This window comes from Hypomesus transpacificus, chromosome 23, assembly GCF_021917145.1.
Source record: "Hypomesus transpacificus isolate Combined female chromosome 23, fHypTra1, whole genome shotgun sequence".
NCBI lineage: Eukaryota > Metazoa > Chordata > Actinopteri > Osmeriformes > Osmeridae > Hypomesus > Hypomesus transpacificus.
Window position 1 is genome coordinate 19,303,001 of NC_061082.1, and position 17,189 is coordinate 19,320,189.

A 17,189-nucleotide genomic window follows, 5' to 3' on the forward strand; every position below is an offset into this window, starting at 1 on the left:
TCAACTCCTCTGTATTTCTTCTGCAAACTGGTGAAGTAAATATGTTTTACGCTCTTTAAATCGTGTTCCATGAATATTACTTTTTTTATCTACCTCTAACCAACCTTTTGTCTTGTTTATTTTTTATAGAAAACAATCAAATAATTGGAATTTACAAGTAGCCTATAAATTACATATAAAGCATTTGTATGTTAATGGTGGAGATCGATTTTCTTTGTTCGACATTGTAAGATTGCAAGTGGCACTTGAGTCAATAAGCTAAGTATTAAAGACATGTACCTGGGGTGAGACTAGGGTCCATGTCATGAACCTCGCGATAATATTTGCACATTTTGCACACGATGTATGACGTGCATGTTAAGATTACTCCCGTACAATACAGGGCAGTAGTGATGGGAAGTTTGGTTCTTTTTACTGATTCGGTTCTTTGAATCTCGTTCAGTAAAATGAACGAATCTTTTTTCGAGTCATTTGTTCATTTCAGGGGGGGGGGGGTGCAAAGGACGTATAGCCCCTATACGTCCACTGTAGGTTAGTGCATAACATGTGCACCAGCAAATACTATTTCAAAATAAATTCCTGCATTAAAATAATGTATCATGAGTTTGTATGATTTGGTCATGTATTATCACACTAGCATTTAATGATCACGTCAAACAATTACACTGCACTAAACTGTAAGTGTAAATGTAAAGTGAAAATAACAAAACCAGTCAGTATGATGACTTGAGCGAATATCATTCATTCACGTCTTACTAAAACAGCGGCCACGCGAAAGGGAATAAGGAAACTGTTTCCTCTACTAAAAAATACAATGCGGGTCACGTGAAAAAAGGATCCAAAGACTCGTAGAAAGACCGAGTCGGGGAAGGAACTAATCATTCGTTTCCTCTAGCTACAGAGCCTATGCAGGTCACGTGAAAAATGATCCAAAGACTCGTAGAAAGACCGAGTCGGGAAAGGAACGAATCGTTCGTTTCCTCTAGCTACAGAGCCTATGCAGGTCACGTGAAAAATGATCCAAAGACTCGTAGAAAGACCTAGTCGGGAAATGAACGAATCACTCGTTGAGAGGACTCGTTACTCCCGAGTCCTTATAAGGATTCGTTCAAAATGAACGAATCGTTCACGAACGACACATCACTACAGGGCAGTGAGGGCACTGAAGACGCACTGCAGAGGTGTGAGGTTTGTGTCCAAAATGTAAAAATTACCGCATTTGTCGGGTCACTGATTGCGGCTATATGCATGTCTAATTTGCGAGATTTGAACAGTCTCGGGATTTAGTTGCCACTGATTTCACTTGTTTGACATGTCAATTCAAAAAGTAGCTTGATGAGTGTCCAAAGTATCAGTGGAAGTTTTGAGGGAAGCCATCTTGGTCCCAGCTCTCCACGTCCCCAGCGCAGGGGTCGCTTTCTCAGCAACATATCACGGCTGTGGTGAAGGCTAAGGAAGGTACCGTACACATTATTATTGGACAAAAAAGCCAGTTTTTATATTTATGAGAGTTGTGTTTTGGTTTGTAAAAAGAACCGCTTTGAAATGGATTGCAACTGACTTGGCAAGACTCGGGTGAATACATGGTGGGCAGCTTTCAAGTCTACCAGCACCACTACAGCAGCAGGCTAGCTAGCTTTAAACACTAGCTAGTTAGTTAGCTTGCTTGCTAGCCTGGGAAGATGGCTTTGAAGAAGATGTCTTGTTCTTGCCAGTAGGTTTATGAAGTAAATTTAGTTCCACCAGAAAGCCTCTATGTAGCCAGTTTACTAGCCTATTGTGGATACGTATGATTGTCAGCGCAAACTAAGGTGTTTGATAATTCCTACCTGACAGAACAGAAGCAGTGTGTGACTGTCTAGCTAACGTTAGCTTTCATCGAAAGGTAGCTTAAGCTAGATAGCTTGCTAGCTATCACTTGTTTTCTACAGCAAGCTAGCTATCAAAAACTAATGTATCTGATTAAAACATCGTAGGGGAAGATGGGATAGGTGGGCTAGCCAGCAAGTTATTTTATTAGCACAAGTTAATGCAATTTGCTCTGATATTGATTAGTAGTAGCCAATAATATGGGGATGGATGGCTACTAGCTAAATGTTAGTAAGCCCACCAGTTATCTGTTTTGCACTCATTACAGATGACATCTGAGCTAGACTATCATCAAGTTGCTCCTATGTAATGAAACATCTATTAAATGAGACTGGGTTTGAAGTATTCAACGTTGCACAAAGTTTTGGGGGTCATCTTATTTGCCATGATCACTTTTGGACATTTGGATGTTACAACTTCTTATTGTGTTACTGTGTAATGGGGCAGGCCATTGATAAGTAGATTTGGGTGGAGGGGTACGAGTGGCCTCCACAATCAGACAGAAAACAGCATGTTATATAGGAGACACTTAGGAGTCAGGCTTAATAGACCAAGACAATAATGCCCTATAGATAGCCGGTGTGCTGATGTTCTTTGTTGACGTTTGCACCAATATGTACAGAAATGTTTGCTATCTGGAGATTGATAGTCAGTGGGTCTCTTTAAGCCAGTGGTAGACCATTCTTGAAGAGTCCAGGGCTGTGTCAGCACAGCAGAAAGAATGTTGTGTATTTGAATCAGTGCTGCACCTATTAGCCCTGTACAGGCATTCACCAGCCTAGGGCCTTACTGCTGCAGGGACATTGGGTGCATGACATTTGACTAACAGCTTCTTTGATGGAATATCTCAAATAAAAAATTTAGTCGGATATTGTTGTGATGGCTTCAGCCAAATAATTTGTTTCATAATGAATGGCATCACTTGGTGGGAGAAAAAAAACAGCTGTCTCATATTAGGCATTTTAATGGCTTTCCAAGTGTCAGTCATAAACAGGTGGACACACTATGCTGAACAGCATGCAGCTAAAATGACATCCACTGCATTCTAAGGGTTCACCCACTTGCTTGTGCAGGGGCGTGAGTTTGGTGGCAGCGAGAGTATTGAAATGATATTTATGCAGAAATTCCTCCTTACCAGGGAGCCAGTGTTACTCTCTTTGCTTTCCTTCAAGTCCTTGTGTTCCAAATATGATATCTAGGCCTTATGTTTAGACTGTAAGTAGAATTTAGTTGACTTGAGTTTTTTTATTTTTTATTCCCATAGTCACTCCCACCTTATAGCCTGTTTTCTGTGACATTGGAAATGTCCCAAAGAGACTAATTTAAATGGTTCCACAATGCTCAACTGTTTTTCTCTCGGTGTCAAATAATATTGTATCCGTGTGTAGACTGGATCATTTATAGTTTACATTATTATTAAATACAGCATTTTCTCTGCTGCATTATACTACTTGCTTGACATTTCTCAAGTTACCACGTTGCACTGAAATATCCACAGGCAACAGTCTTTCAAGCCAAACATGACAGAAACCCACACAGCCTGTTTTTCTCACTAGATTTAGCAGATGATGAATGGTCCAAGTAAAATGTAATATATTTTTATTTTTTATTTACTTAATCGTTAACTATACATTTCAATGATGGGATGTGAAATAAAGGAATTAAAATAATCTCAGGTCGGAATCCTCACAGTTACATCACATTTTACATCACATTTTATTCATTTGACAGATGCTTTAAAAAAATCCAAAACGACATACGAATAGTGCATGTAGAAAGTAATCAACTGCAATCATCAAGAATCAGCAGTGCATACTTCTAACAGTAATCATGGCCTTTAGAACCAAGGAACTGTGTATTTACCAGGCACAGTGCAAAACCGTTTCCTTAGCTTGGAGAGGAGTTGATAATGTGTAGGCGAGCCAGTCGGCCTGGACGTGACTGGGAGAGAGCAGGCAGGGTGTGCTCTGGACGTGACTGGGAGCGAGCAGGCAGGGTGTGCTCTGGACGTGACTGGGAGAGAGCAGCCAGGGTGTGCTCTGGACGTGACTGGGAGAGAGCAGCCAGGGTGTGCTCTGGACGTGACTGGGAGAGAGCAGCCAGGGTGTGCTCTGGATGTGACTTTGGGAGAGAGCAGGCAGGGTGTGCTCTGGACGTGACTCTGGGAGAGAGCAGGCAGGGTGTGCTCTGGATGTGACTCTGGGAGAGAGCAGGCAGGGTGTGCTCTGGACGTGACTCTGGGAAAGAGCAGGCAGGGTGTGCTCTGGATGTGACTGGGAGAGAGCAGACAGGGTGTTCTCCCCTCACATCTCCACGTCTGTCACCTCCATCCCACAAATGATCCAACATGGCCTCCATCTTGGGCAACGGCACTGGTGGAGCCGCAGGTGGAGTGCCTGGTCCTTTGTCTGCCCAGGGTGTGGTCTCTCCTCTGCTCTCCCAGGGTGTGGTCTCTCCTCTGCTCTCCCAGGGTGTGGTCTCTCCTCTGCTCTCCCAGGGTGTGGTCTCTCCTCTGCTCTCCCAGGGTGTGGGACTACTACCACTGAAGTCACCTGCCTAGCGGAGGCACAGTAGGGAGGCTAGGGGGGATTGATCTGTGGTGCTGATCTGCCAGCGGAGGAGTTACAGAAGATGTATACAGCTCTGAACAGGTGCTGTGAGACCTTTTGTATCTCTCCAAAATGGAGGTCTGTAGAGCAGGGCCCCGCCTGTCACCAGCCCCCCACGGAGACCCTGCCTGCCATCTGTGGAATCCTCCGGGGTGTGGAGATCCCACGGGGGCTGGAGTCTGGAGGCGTAGGTGGCGTCGGGATGGTAACCTGGCAGAAACACAGCGCCCGTGTTTTTCTTGTTGTTCCTGTCTCGGCTGTGGCTTTAACGACGACGCTTGTTGACTGACTGTGTCCCACCCTTCATCAAATAGGGTTAGGGTTAGGGTTGTTGACTGTGTCCCACCCTTCATCAAATAGGGTTAGGGTTAGGCTTGTTGACTGTGTCCCACCCTTCATCAAATAGGGTTAGGGTTAGGGTTAGGGTTAGGGTTAGGGTTAGGCTTGTTGACTGTGTCCCACCCTTCATCAAATCCCATATTGGGCAGCGTGGGCCCAGTGTAATGTTTAGCTAGCCTGTGAATGTCATTTGAATGTGGTCATGTGCTATATCAGGACAATGTTAAGGGAAGCTTCCTGGGGGCCTCCCTCATCAGACGTGAACTCATAGCATGTTTATTACCCTCCTAAAGGAAACTCCTCGGCCTTTAGCGGACAAGGGAGCCATCTCCCCACTTAACAGTTACTCCCTTATTTTAGCAGCAAGAGAATCATCTTTTATACCATGTAATGCCGTGATTGAACAGAGTATCTGTCTAGCCGTGAGGGTGACCTGGGAGGGGGGGGGGGGGTCTGTCTTGAAACTCAGTCCAAGTTGAGCCCGTCGGCTTTTCACCATGATGAGATCCATCCCAACCAGTAAAGTGTTTAATTTGCTCCCCGACAGATCCCATCATGCTTGTACTGATCCCATGCTTGAAGGGTGTTTACGGCTTGGGACGGTGTCCCCGTAGCCTGCGTCCAGACGGGACGTCTGGGTGTGGGGTTTTCTCTTTCTGGAGAGTGTTTACCAGACAATAATGTACAAATATTGTGTTGATTTAGCAGTCGCTTTATCCAAAGTGACATACTGGGGGAGGGGGGGATTTGAACCTGCGATCTCTTCTCCTGCTGTCAAACAATCGCTCGACTGCAAGAGTTCCGCCTGGGTGTCTGTGCGCTGAGGTGTTGTCGTGTCCCCCACCAGGCACCATGGAGGAGCTGCACAGCCTGGACCCCCGCAGACAGGAGCTGCTGGAGGCTCGCTTCATGGGCGGGGTCGGGGGCAGCACCGGGGGCAGCACCGGGAGCACCAGCGGGGGAACCAGCGGGGGAACCAAAGTCAGTGAAGTCTCCCTCCACACACCCCTCACACCTGGCCCTGGAGATGGGCCCCCCGGTCTGGCTCCGCTCTGGGGGACTCGCTGGCCCGTCGTTTGTCTTGACGGGTTTCTTGTGTTTTTTTCTCATCTCGCAGGGCTTGACGAACAACGAATGTTCAAACCACAGTTTTGGAAGCCTGGGCTCGTCGAGCGACAAGGAGTCGGAGGTAAGGCCCCTGTGTGGGAGGCGGGGCCCTGTGCGGGAGGCGGGGCCCTGTGTGGGAGGCGGGGCCCTGTGTGGAAGGCGGGCCCCTGTGTGGGAGGCGGGGCCCTGTGCGGGAGGCGGGGCCCTGTGCGGGAGGCGGGCCCCTGTGCGGGAGGCGGGCCCCTGTGCGGGAGGCGGGGCCCTGTGCGGGAGGCGGGCCCCTGTGCGGGAGGCGGGGCCCTGTGCGGGAGGCGGGCCCCTGTGCGGGAGGCGGGCCCCTGTGCGGGAGGCGGGCCCCTGTGCGGGAGGCGGGGCCCTGTGCGGGAGGCGGGCCCCTGTGCGGGAGGCGGGCCCCTGTGCGGGAGGCGGGCCCCTGTGCGGGAGGCGGGGCCCTGTGCGGGAGGCGGGGCCCTGTGCGGGAGGCGGGCCCCTGTGCGGGAGGCGGGCCCCTGTGCGGGAGGCGGGCCCCTGTGCGGGAGGCGGGGCCCTGTGTGGGAGGCGGGCCCCTGTGTGGGAGGCGGGGCCCTGTGTGGGAGGCGGGGCCCTCTGCGGGAGGCGGGGCCCTCTGCGGGAGGCGGGGCCCTCTGCGGGAGGCGGGGCCCTCTGCGGGAGGCGGGGCCTGTGCAGGAGTGTTGTGATGGAGGAGAGAGAGAAGGCTGTCTCGCGGGCATCTTTTGTCGTCAAGCAGATGTCATCCCCCCTCTCACACACACACACACACACTCACACACACACACACACACACCACACTCTCCCTAATGATGAACAGCAGTGACAGGCTCCATCAGACCAGCACCTGTCAGCACATTCCCCAAGCCTGCACAAGGCTCAAGCCTGATTTGGGGTCCCCATTAAAAAATATGTTGCGGGGAGAAAGGACCCTAGAAACCGTGTCATCTGGATTTTTGGCTAGTCTGATCTTCCTTGTTGATTTATATAATTGTGAGGGAGTTATTCACTCTTTATCTGTTGGTGTAAATGTTGTTGACATTGGCTACATGATCGCTGAGTCACTGTGCAAACCGTGTGGATGTCGTTGGTTTGTAGCTGAGCTAGATGACCCGTCAGACACCGAGCTAGTCACCAAAGGCTAGTATCATTTCAGAAGCAGCAGCTTGGTGTTTGCTAGCCTACCAGCAGGCTATAGTGTGTGTTCTCACAGGCAGTGCCCCAAAACTGACAACAATGACTGTGTAGGTCATCCATGCGCCTCCCCCTCTGTGCTTAGGACATTTTTGCGTTTCCACCTCATTAAGTTTTTCATTACGATTAATCTCTGTCAAAACAAGCTAATTATAAACAAGTTTAGTCATGGTTTTCATTTCAAAGAATCTTTCAACTCTCTCCGTCTCTTTCAGTTAATCTCTCTCTCTCTTTCTTCATCTCTCTCTCCCTCTTCCCTCCCTCTCTCTCTCCCTCTTCTGTGGCTGTGTGATTTCAGGGCTCAGAGGTGAAAAGAGGGAGCTCTCCTGCGTACTCGGTAGGTAGCGAGCGACTCTGTATTCACTGCCGTCCACCATGACAGTTACCGGAGCTCCAAACAGCTCTGCTCTGTCTGCTAGAATCCCATGAGCAGCTGTCTGTAACAGGCATGGCTGCGGATCCTAGACTCGCACAGAAACTTGGTTAAGTCTTATGGCTGACTCTGGTTCTGACGTGTTGTACAGTCGCATCTAGTCTCACACGTCGGGGCTGTGTTGATGTCGAATACGGGAGCGTTTTCCTCCCTAGCTTGGGTCACGTGTTGCTACATCCTCGTAGCAGCGATTGGCTAAATGACTTGTGTTGTGACAGACCCCCGAAAAGAAACAGTCAGAGTCGTCCCGAGGGAGAAAGAGGAAACCTGACAACCAATCAGAGAGCAGCCAAGGTAGGTCCTGGTGTCCAGCATGCCGGATGTATCCCTGCCAAGCTTGAAGTTGGTCGCTAATTTCTCTCTTCCATCTCTACCATAGGAAAATCCATCGGACGAGGCCCCAAGATCAGTGATTACTTTGATGTAAGTGATTATTTCTCAGAGAGGAAAGCTTGCTGGCCGAGGGTGGCGGGGGCAGAATAACCAAAGAAGCATGTCGGGATGCAGTCCCGCCATGACAGAGGGCCAGGTGGTGACGTCATGACCGAGCGGCGGGTGGTGACGTCACCCCCTCCTCTGCTAACGAGGGTCTTCCTGTGTCTGCTCTCCTCTGCAGTTCCAGGGAGGGACCGGCTCCAGCCCTGTCAGAGCTGCCCCCCCGGCTCTCCGCTCCCCACAGAACTCACATTCCTTCTCAGCTCAGGGTTCCTCGGTGAGTAGGCCCCATCCACCTGCATGAAGCGTCTCTGCCCTGGTCCTCAGGACCGCCTGTCCTCTGTGTAGCCTCTCTCTGCCCTGGTCCTCAAGGCCGCCTGTCCTCTGTGTAGCCTCTCTCTGCCCTGGTCCTCAGGGCCGCCTGTCCTCTGTGTAGCCTCTCTCTGCCCTGGTCCTCAGGGCCACCTGTCCTCTGTGTAGCCTCTCTCTGCCCTGGTCCTCAGGGCCGCCTGTCCTCTGTGTAGCCTCTCTCTGCCCTGGTCCTCAAGGCCGCCTGTCCTCTGTGTAGCCTCTCTCTGCCCTGGTCCTCAGGGCCGCCTGTCCTCTGTGTAGCCTCTCTCTGCCCTGGTCCTCAGGACCGCCTGTCCTCTGTGTAGCCTCTCTCTGCCCTGGTCCTCAGGGCCGCCTGTTCTCTGTGTATGATCAACATCTCCTGTCTTAGTGGACACAGTATGCTTTCATTCAAGCCCTAGACATGCACCATATCCTGTCTCAAGCCCTAGACATGCACCATATCCTGTCTCATGCCCTAGACATGCACCGTATCCTGTCTCAAGCCCTAGGCATGCACCATATCCTGTCTCAAGCCCTAGGCATGCACCATATCCTGTCTCACGGTGTACATTTGACATGTTATGAATTGAGTAGACGGTTTTATCCAAAGCCACATTCGAGATCAATAATTCTTTGAGATGTTGTTCCTCCTGTTTCAGATCCGGCAAAACAGCTCCTCGCCTACGAGTCTGTCCTTCGGGGATGTGATGCATCCCAAGCAGTTAGCAATCAAATGTGTCCAGGTAAGGCCGGCTGCAGCCCAGCTAAGGTGCGTTCCCCATGCCACGTGGATGCGTCGAGCGTGCCGTAACGCCACTTCCTTGTTGGTGACTGTTGCAGACGGACCTCACGGGGCTGAAGTTGGCCGCCCTGGAGAGTAATAAGAACATGGACCTGGAGAAGAAAGAGGGAAGGATCGATGATCTTCTTAGGGTGAGCAGTCAGGACCCTCTTTCTCCTGGTAGGAGGATGATCTTTAGGATCGATGATCTTCTTAGGGTGAGCAGTCAGGACCCTCTGTCTCCTGGTAGGAGGATGTCCTTTAGGATCGATGATCTTCTTAGGGTGAGCAGTCAGGACCCTCTTTCTCCTGGTAGGAGGATGATCTTTAGGATCGATGATCTTCTTAGGGTGAGCAGTCAGGACCCTCTTTCTCCTAGTAGGAAGATGTCCTTTAGGATCGATACTTTAATTTCCTCCGGGATCAATAAAGTGAATTGAATTGAATGACGATAAACCTCCCCTTTGGTCAAATGTTTGCTTATTAGTTTTTTTTTTTCTTCTATTAATCAATGTAATGTTTAGTTGTGAAATGGTGAAATGTAACCTGCTAGTAAACGAACTGTAATTCTCTCCGTAGGCCAACTGTGATCTCAGGAGACAGATAGACGAACAACAGAAATTACTTGAAAAATACAAGGAACGCTTAAATAAATGCATCACCATGAGCAAGAAGCTGCTCATAGAGAAGGTAGCCCTTTGGTTTTTTTCATCGATTTAATAGCATGTTTCTGTTTGTGTGAGGTGGCTTGCTGGGTAAGCCACGTACCACCGTAGGCTAAGGCCTTGACCACAGGGGCCCGGGTTCAATTCCGGCCCGGGCCATATTCCCGCATGTCCTTTCTCTCGCTCCCTGCTTTTCTGTCTCTTTGACAATCAAATATAATCAGACTATATCTGTGTGTGTGAGGCAGTGACTGGTGGTTAGTGCTAACGCCTCTGTTCCCCAGAGCACCCAGGAGAAGCAGGGCTGCAGGGAGACCAGCATGCAGGAGAGGCTGCGTCTGGGCCACTTCACCACCGTGCGACACGGGGCCTCCTTCACGGAGCAGTGGACGGACGGCTTCGCCTTCCAGAACCTCGTCAAGTGAGCTCCACCCCCCCAAAACACTCCTTCTCTTTGTTCCGCTGCCGTCACTCGACCCAACGCCTCAAGCTAGGCTTTTCCAACCAAAATGTTATCGTTGTTCGGTCCTGACGCACAGAGAAAGGGAGATTGATTTTGTGTTATAATGTTAAACGGAGTCCCTCCCCCCCTCCCCCCCCCGTGTCTTAATTTGCAGGCAGCAGGAGTGGATAAACCAACAGAGGGAAGAGATCGAGAGGCAGAGGAAACTGTTAGCCAAGAGGAAGCCTCCGTCTGCCAGCAGCTCGCAGGCCCCAGCCTCCAGCTCGGAGCCCAAGCAGCGCAAGGCCAAGGTCCTGAACGGGGCAGAGAGCGATCCCTTCCTGAAGCCCAGCCTACCTCAGCTGTGAGTCTGCTGCCCCGCACGCCACGGCCAAGACAAGCACAGCTCCAGGGCGGCGCTCTTAAGTCAACACCGAGATTTTGATCGATGCAACCGTCTAAAGACGTGTGTTTCTGCGGTCGATGATGTGAAGGGGGTTGGGGGGGTCAGGTTATGTCCGACCCAACCGGATGTTGACTTGCGTGGAGCGCGCGACCCAGAAAGACGCGTTTTGAAAGAGTGTCATGGTGTGTGAGGGCGCCCGCTCGCCCCTGTGGTGATCTCTTTGTGTCTCCTCTTTAAAGGCTGTCCCTCGCCGAGTACCACGAACAGGAGGAGATCTTCAAACTGAGGCTGGGACATCTGAAAAAGGTCAGTTTGGAGCTGAGCCGTCTGGAAGGTCAAGACGACATCAGCCCACCTTTGCAGTCTTTATAGGTCATATTGTTCAAGCCAATTAGATATGAATCATCCATCCCAGTCCCTTAGTCCCTGAAATCGAGCTGCTTCTAGCCTCTGCTCAGAGCGTCTGTGGGGGGGGATCTCCGGAGATGTTGCCAGGCTTGTCCTTTTATGTGTCAGAAGGGAGTCTGTGGTTGATTCAAGTGTTTGTTGTTTTCCTGGTGAATAAGCATCAAGCGTCGGCCCCGGAGTCTCTACCAAGTCAACCGTTAATATTTCATATGCGGGTTGTAGGAATGGGTTTGAATGAGCGCTGTGTCCTTGTTGTCGCTCCTCTGAAGTTCGTCTGAAGTTCGTCTGACGTTCCTCTGAAGTTCCTCTGTGTGTCTGTGGGCTTGAATGATTCATAGGAGGAGGCTGAGATCCAGGCCGAGCTGGAGCGCCTGGAGAGAGTCCGCAACCTTCACATCCGGGAGCTGAAGAGAATAAACAACGAGGACAGCTCCCAGTGAGTGAAGGGGTCAGGACGGGGTCAGGGCGGGGTCAGGACGGGGTTAACACGCCTGACCTCAAAGCTCGTCAGACATGTCTGTCCGTTAGGGAGCCTGTCGCAGTATAATCCGGTTCTTTTCTCGCTAACGAGGCGTCCCAAGGGATGTTAATAGGCGGAGGAAGCTGCAGTTGAGACTAGCCTGATGATTAGAAGGAGTTTAGATGGAAATATGCTATCTTATTTTCTTCCCTAACCGCGTATGTTAATCCATTGAATATTCTACGGCTTAATTTTCTACCAGTGTAGGTGTTATGTGTTTATGTGGAGCAATGTTCCAGCGATATTCAGATTTTCCGGCTGTGCTTTTGTCCAAAGATTCAAAGACCATCCAACGTTGAATGAACGATATCTGCTGCTACACCTTCTGGGAAGAGGCGGCTTCAGTGAGGTTTACAAGGCAAGTTCACCCATCTCATCAGCCTCCTATCAAACAGCTCCCTTCTCATTTGTGAATGGAAGTCGTTAAACGGCGTTGTGTCGCTTTGTTCCAGGCCTTTGACTTGATTGAGCAACGGTATGCTGCTGTGAAAATCCACCAACTCAACAAGAACTGGAGAGAGGAGAAGAAGGAGAACTATCACAAGTACATGCTTGCGTGTAAAAAGGGCTATACAAATACATTTGATTTGATTTGATTTGAAGTATGAGGGGGGTTTAGGGCGCCTTCAAGAACCTCTTCCTCTGTAGCATGTGCTTTCATCAACCTTTTATACATTGTGGGGAGGGGGGGGGGGGCTTTTCTATGCTTTAAAAAACCCTGGTAGAAGATCTCACTGCAGATCTCTGGTGATATTTACCTGTAGCTCTCCTGGTTTCCAAGCACATTGTTATTCCGCTCCGTAAGCCGCGGTGTCTGCTCAACCAGTCAGTCAGGTGGCACCTCCACCCTCCCTCCACCCGGGCATCCTTCCCCTGGTTGCCCATGGTAACACGTCATGGTAACACGACATCCTTGTCCGCAGACACGCCTGCCGGGAGTACAGAATACACAAGCAGCTGGACCACCCCAGGATCGTCAAGCTCTACGACTACTTCTCACTGGATACTGACACGTGAGTGCCTTCTACTCCACACCACACCATCCTCACCTTACACCAGCCTCACCCTACACCAGCCTCACCTTACACCATCCTCACCTTACACCATCCTCACCCTACACCATCCTCACCTTACACCATCCTCACCTTACACCATCCTCACCTTACACCATCCTCACCTTACAACATCCTCACCTTACACCATCCTCACCTTACACCAGCCTCACCTTACACCATCCTCACCTTACACCATCCTCACCTTACACCATCCTCACCTTACACCATCCTCACCTTACACCATCCTCACCTTACACCAGCCTCACCTTACACCATCCTCACCCTACACCATCCTCACCTTACACCATCCTCACCTTACACCATCCTCACCTTACACCATCCTCACCTTACACCATCCTCACCTTACACCATCCTCACCTTACACCAGCCTCACCTTACACCATCCTCACCTTACACCATCCTCACCTTACACCATCCTCACCCTACACCAGCCTCACCTTACACCATCCTCACCTTACACCAGCCTCACCCTACACCAGCCTCACCCTACACCAGCCTCACCCTACACCAGCCTCATACATTCCCCGGCTTTGGACTGGGAATGCACTAAAGCAAGCATGTCCACAGCGCTGTGCAAAAGTCTCTCTCTTAAATAAAAAATGATTTTGTCTTCTATATTTCTGCTGCAGTATAAAAGTGCAATGTTGAGAGTTTTGTTTAGGCTTTTCCTTTCATTTTCCATTCAAGCGAAGTGTTTGGCTTGACTTAAAATAATAATGTTTTAGTTGTAACTTGACACCTCACCTACCCAAGACTTCTGCAGTGGGTCATGGATACATGTGTGTCCAGATATTGGAATTCCACCCTCTGTAATCAGTGTTGCTTGGTGTGTGAGTCACGTCCTCTCCCTGGGCCTGCAGGTTTTGCACGGTGCTGGAGTACTGCGAGGGGAACGACCTGGACTTCTACTTGAAGCAAAACAAGCTGATGTCTGAGAAGGAGGCTCGCTCCATCGTCATGCAGATCGTCAACGCCCTGCGATACCTCAACGACATCAAGCCTCCCATCATCCACTACGACCTGAAGCCAGGTGAACAGCCAGGCACACACAAGGACTGGCCACACTAACCACTCCTCATAAGCCAGGTGAACAGCCAGGCACACACAAGGACTGGCCACACTAACCACTCCTCATAAGCCAGGTGAACAGCCAGGCACACACAAGGACTGGCCACACTAACCACTCCTCATAATGCAGCTGTAGACTCTTACCTCTGTGTGTGTGTGTGTGTGGGGGGGGGGGGGGTGCTTTACATAATTCACCCTGTCACTCTTTGGGGTGGACATGCCAGGTACTTCACGTTTTCCATATCCTTTGTGGAATGGTTGTCAATGTTTTATGTAAGTTACGTTTAAAAAAATGCAGGTGCATATGGTAACAGTATTGTAGTTTAGCGAGGGAGAAGTGAGACTTGGGGGAGGTTGGCCTTTCTAGGGGCAGTTGGATGTTGGCATGTTCAACTGCCCCGTTACCACATCGACTTTGCCTCGTATTGTCTTATTGCCAGGTGTTGATTGGTTCTAATGTGGTTTCCAGGCAACATCCTGCTTGTGGATGGCACGGCGTGTGGGGAGATCAAGATCACAGACTTTGGTTTGTCCAAGATCATGGATGACGACAACTACGGGGTGGATGGGATGGATCTGACGTCTCAGGGAGCAGGGACATACTGGTGAGAGAGACCTGCTGTGGTGAGAGAGACCTGCCTTGGAGACACGGCTCTGCCACGGCGTCTGTACACAGATACCCTCTCCTCCCTTCTCCTCTCTCCTCTCCTACTCTCTTCTCCTCTCCCCCACTCTCCTCTCCTCCCCTCTCCTACTCTCCCCTCTCCTCTTCTCCCTTCTCTGCCCGATTTAGCTCTGGTTCTTGAACTGATTCCGTAAAGGTTTGCACTTCAGGTCAGGGAAAACCAATCTTTTTAGTTCTAGTCGCGAACCAGCTTTTCTGGTTTCCACCCAAATTATTTAGGTCCAAAATGCTCAAAACAATTTGTAAAAATCTGTGCTCAAACCGGAACGGAACCATGTTGGTGGACAAAGGGGTCTGAGATGGGCGTTGGGTCGTGTGAGGAATAGGGACCCGGTTTCGGGGTGAGCAGGTAACCCATGGAGCGCTTTGTCATGCAGGTACCTGCCCCCCGAGTGTTTTGTTGTGGGCAAAGAGCCTCCGAAGATCTCCAACAAGGTGGACGTGTGGTCCGTGGGGGTCATCTTCTTCCAGTGTCTATACGGGAAGAAGGTAAGGAGGACTCTGCACCGTCACCGCTGGCACGCCATGGCTCTGTGCAATGTCTGCTGGTGAACTTGATGTTTCCGTTTCAGCCGTTTGGCCACAACCAGTCTCAACAAGACATCCTGCAGGAGAACACCATCCTCAAAGCCACTGAAGTCCAGTTTCCTGCCAAGCCTGTAGCCAGTAACGAAGCAAAGGTGACGAATGAAACTCGAACCGCTCGACATTCAAGCCAAATCGTTTTCACAGCTAAATGGCAACCATGCACATCGTATGCCATTTTGTTGTGGTTTGTAATGGTTCCCTGTCATGTTTTGTGGCGTCTCCTTCCTCCAGAACTTCATCAGGCGCTGCCTGGCGTACAGGAAGGAGGACCGCTTCAACGTTCACCAGCTGGGCAGCGACGCCTACCTGCTCCCCCACATGAGGAGGTCCAGCTCCTCGGGGAACCTCCAGATAGGAGCCGGCCCCCCCGGGGGCCCCTCCTCCAGCATCATCTCCTACTGAGGGCCGACGCACCTACTGACAGACTTGACTACCCAGCAGCCCTTCCCTTCCCCCCTCCACCCCCACCCATCAGAGGAGCGCCATGGGAGAGGACCTGCTCGCCCCCACCCCCCCTCCCCACCCCCCGCAGCAGGGCACGGCAGGAGGGCACGGCAGGAGGGGACTGGGCCGTCTGGGTTCCCCTGGCGACGGGAACGCCTGCGGCCCGTGGTTCCGTCTTGGCCGGGGCGGAGCCGCGTTTCAGACTGTGTTGGTTTTCACGAGGACTGAGCAGTGATTGGGCTGAATGAAGGAACACAGGGATGAGTGCAGAGCCTTGTGGAGGAGCACAGGGATGAAGGACCTGGGCGACACGACGGGGCCTCCAGAGTTTGGTTGGCAGAGCAGGAAGCACGTCTTACAGAACTGAAGGAGGACTCGTCGGGCCTGTCGTTCAGCTCCATCCACATGGTGCTGCCTGGGGGCAGACCTGCCTGGGGGCAGACCTGCCTGGGGAAGACGGTGGGCAGACCTGCCTGGGGAGGACCTGCCTGGGGAAGACGGTGGGCAGACCTGCCTGGGGGCAGACCTGCCTGGGGAAGACCTGCCTGGGGCCAGACTGTGGACCTGCCTGGGGAAGACGGTGGGCAGACCTGCCTGGGGGCAACATGGGGAGCAGGCAGTGTTCGTGTCCACAAGTCATTTCACTATCAACTTGGAGTTCTTTTTTGTTTGTTTGTTTTCAGAGGAATTGTATTTAATGTTTCGATGAAATTACAGTCAACCATGAGAATGTAATTTTAGCATCTAGTCCTGCGTAGGCCCAAGCAGCATTCTAATGTCCAATGCACTAAATAACCAAATGTAGGCAAATGGCAACGTAAAGAAATCCTATGCAGGAAGAATTAAAATTATTGATTTTGAGGGAAAAAGCAAATGCTGTTCATCCCATCATTTTAAGGTTTTGAATTGCAGCAGTACTATTCTGTACAAAGGTTTAAAATGTTTCCCTTGTAAATTTGATTTCCTTGAGTGCTCATTTAGCTTCATTTGATGTTGCTAATTTTTTCAAAGGGCTGTATGATTCACTTTGGGTACGAATTGTACAGTTCGGCAAGAAGAATAAATGATTATAATAAATACTAGGAAATCATGGCATGCCATAATAGTGACTTTTTTCAGAAATGCTTTTGGGTTGGACCCCCCCTCCACCCCCCTCCGTCAGGGTCATGTACCATAGATCAGAACAGAACGATGCGGATTGGAGAATAAATGAGTGCTTCTTATTGGGCTTTTCTGTTTTGTTTACCTTTTATATCACCAATGCCACATTCAGCCAAATTAAAAACTGTCGTCTACGATGTGAGAAAGTCTTAAACATGGCTCAGATCATATCATTGTGGCTCTGCTTGGAAATGTCATATCTATATTATGATTGAGTCAATGTTCCACACCCTAGTGCCCTCGCTGAATGTAACAGAAATCATTGTGGGTGTTTCCTCTTTTAGATAGTGTGTCCCTGAGTCAGGGATCATGGAAACGTCCAGTATAGTTACTGAATACCCAGGAAGAGTTTGTAGTTCGAGATGTCGTCTGCTTGCGCTGTCTCCACCCAATGAACTGGCAACTGTCTTTAAAGAAGAACAGGCCAACAAGCCTTTTAAACATGTTGCATTTGCTCTAATTCTGACATCATTTCCTGTATTCTGGAGAAATCTATTTTAAAGGGTCTTGCAATCCTAGTTACATTTGGACAGTTCAGCTTTGTACACTGTACAGACTTCCCAACATTGTGTATGGCTTTATTTATTACTAGTATTAATAGGCGTGTTCGATTTCAT

General features: G+C 50.3%; 1 protein-coding gene across 2 annotated transcripts; it reads left to right on the plus strand.

Moving 5' to 3' along the window:
• The first annotated feature begins 1,116 nt into the window (after positions 1 to 1,116).
• On the plus strand, positions 1,117 to 16,634 carry LOC124485349 (serine/threonine-protein kinase tousled-like 1-B). Of its 2 annotated transcripts, none has more exons than XM_047046919.1 (22): positions 1,117 to 1,188; positions 5,665 to 5,798; positions 5,935 to 6,006; positions 7,426 to 7,464; positions 7,779 to 7,854; positions 7,940 to 7,983; positions 8,177 to 8,272; positions 8,988 to 9,071; positions 9,169 to 9,261; positions 9,689 to 9,799; positions 10,059 to 10,195; positions 10,392 to 10,580; positions 10,862 to 10,928; positions 11,369 to 11,466; positions 11,827 to 11,908; positions 12,003 to 12,094; positions 12,474 to 12,563; positions 13,487 to 13,656; positions 14,164 to 14,299; positions 14,757 to 14,868; positions 14,952 to 15,059; positions 15,199 to 16,634. In XM_047046919.1, the coding sequence occupies exons 2-22, from the start codon at positions 5,670 to 5,672 to the stop codon at positions 15,367 to 15,369; spliced, it is 2,196 nt and encodes a 731-aa protein (XP_046902875.1). In that variant the 5' UTR covers positions 1,117 to 1,188; positions 5,665 to 5,669; the 3' UTR covers positions 15,370 to 16,634. The 2 variants fall into 2 exon arrangements, with proteins under 2 accessions (XP_046902875.1, XP_046902874.1); XM_047046918.1 differs by having other exon boundaries at positions 1,130 to 1,458.
• Positions 16,635 to 17,189: the final 555 nt, after the last annotated feature.

What these genes read in the sequence shown, in the direction of transcription:
- LOC124485349 (XM_047046919.1), top strand. Translation starts at nt 5,670, where the DNA reads ATGGAGGAGCTGCACAGCCTGGACCCCCGCAGACAGGAGCTGCTGGAG. An exon ending in TCTCAGCTCAGGGTTCCTCG is followed by an intron (nt 8,273 to 8,987) that starts GTGAGTAGGCCC and finishes CTCCTGTTTCAG; the next exon opens with ATCCGGCAAAACAGCTCCTC. An exon ending in GGCTGGGACATCTGAAAAAG is followed by an intron (nt 10,929 to 11,368) that starts GTCAGTTTGGAG and finishes AATGATTCATAG; the next exon opens with GAGGAGGCTGAGATCCAGGC.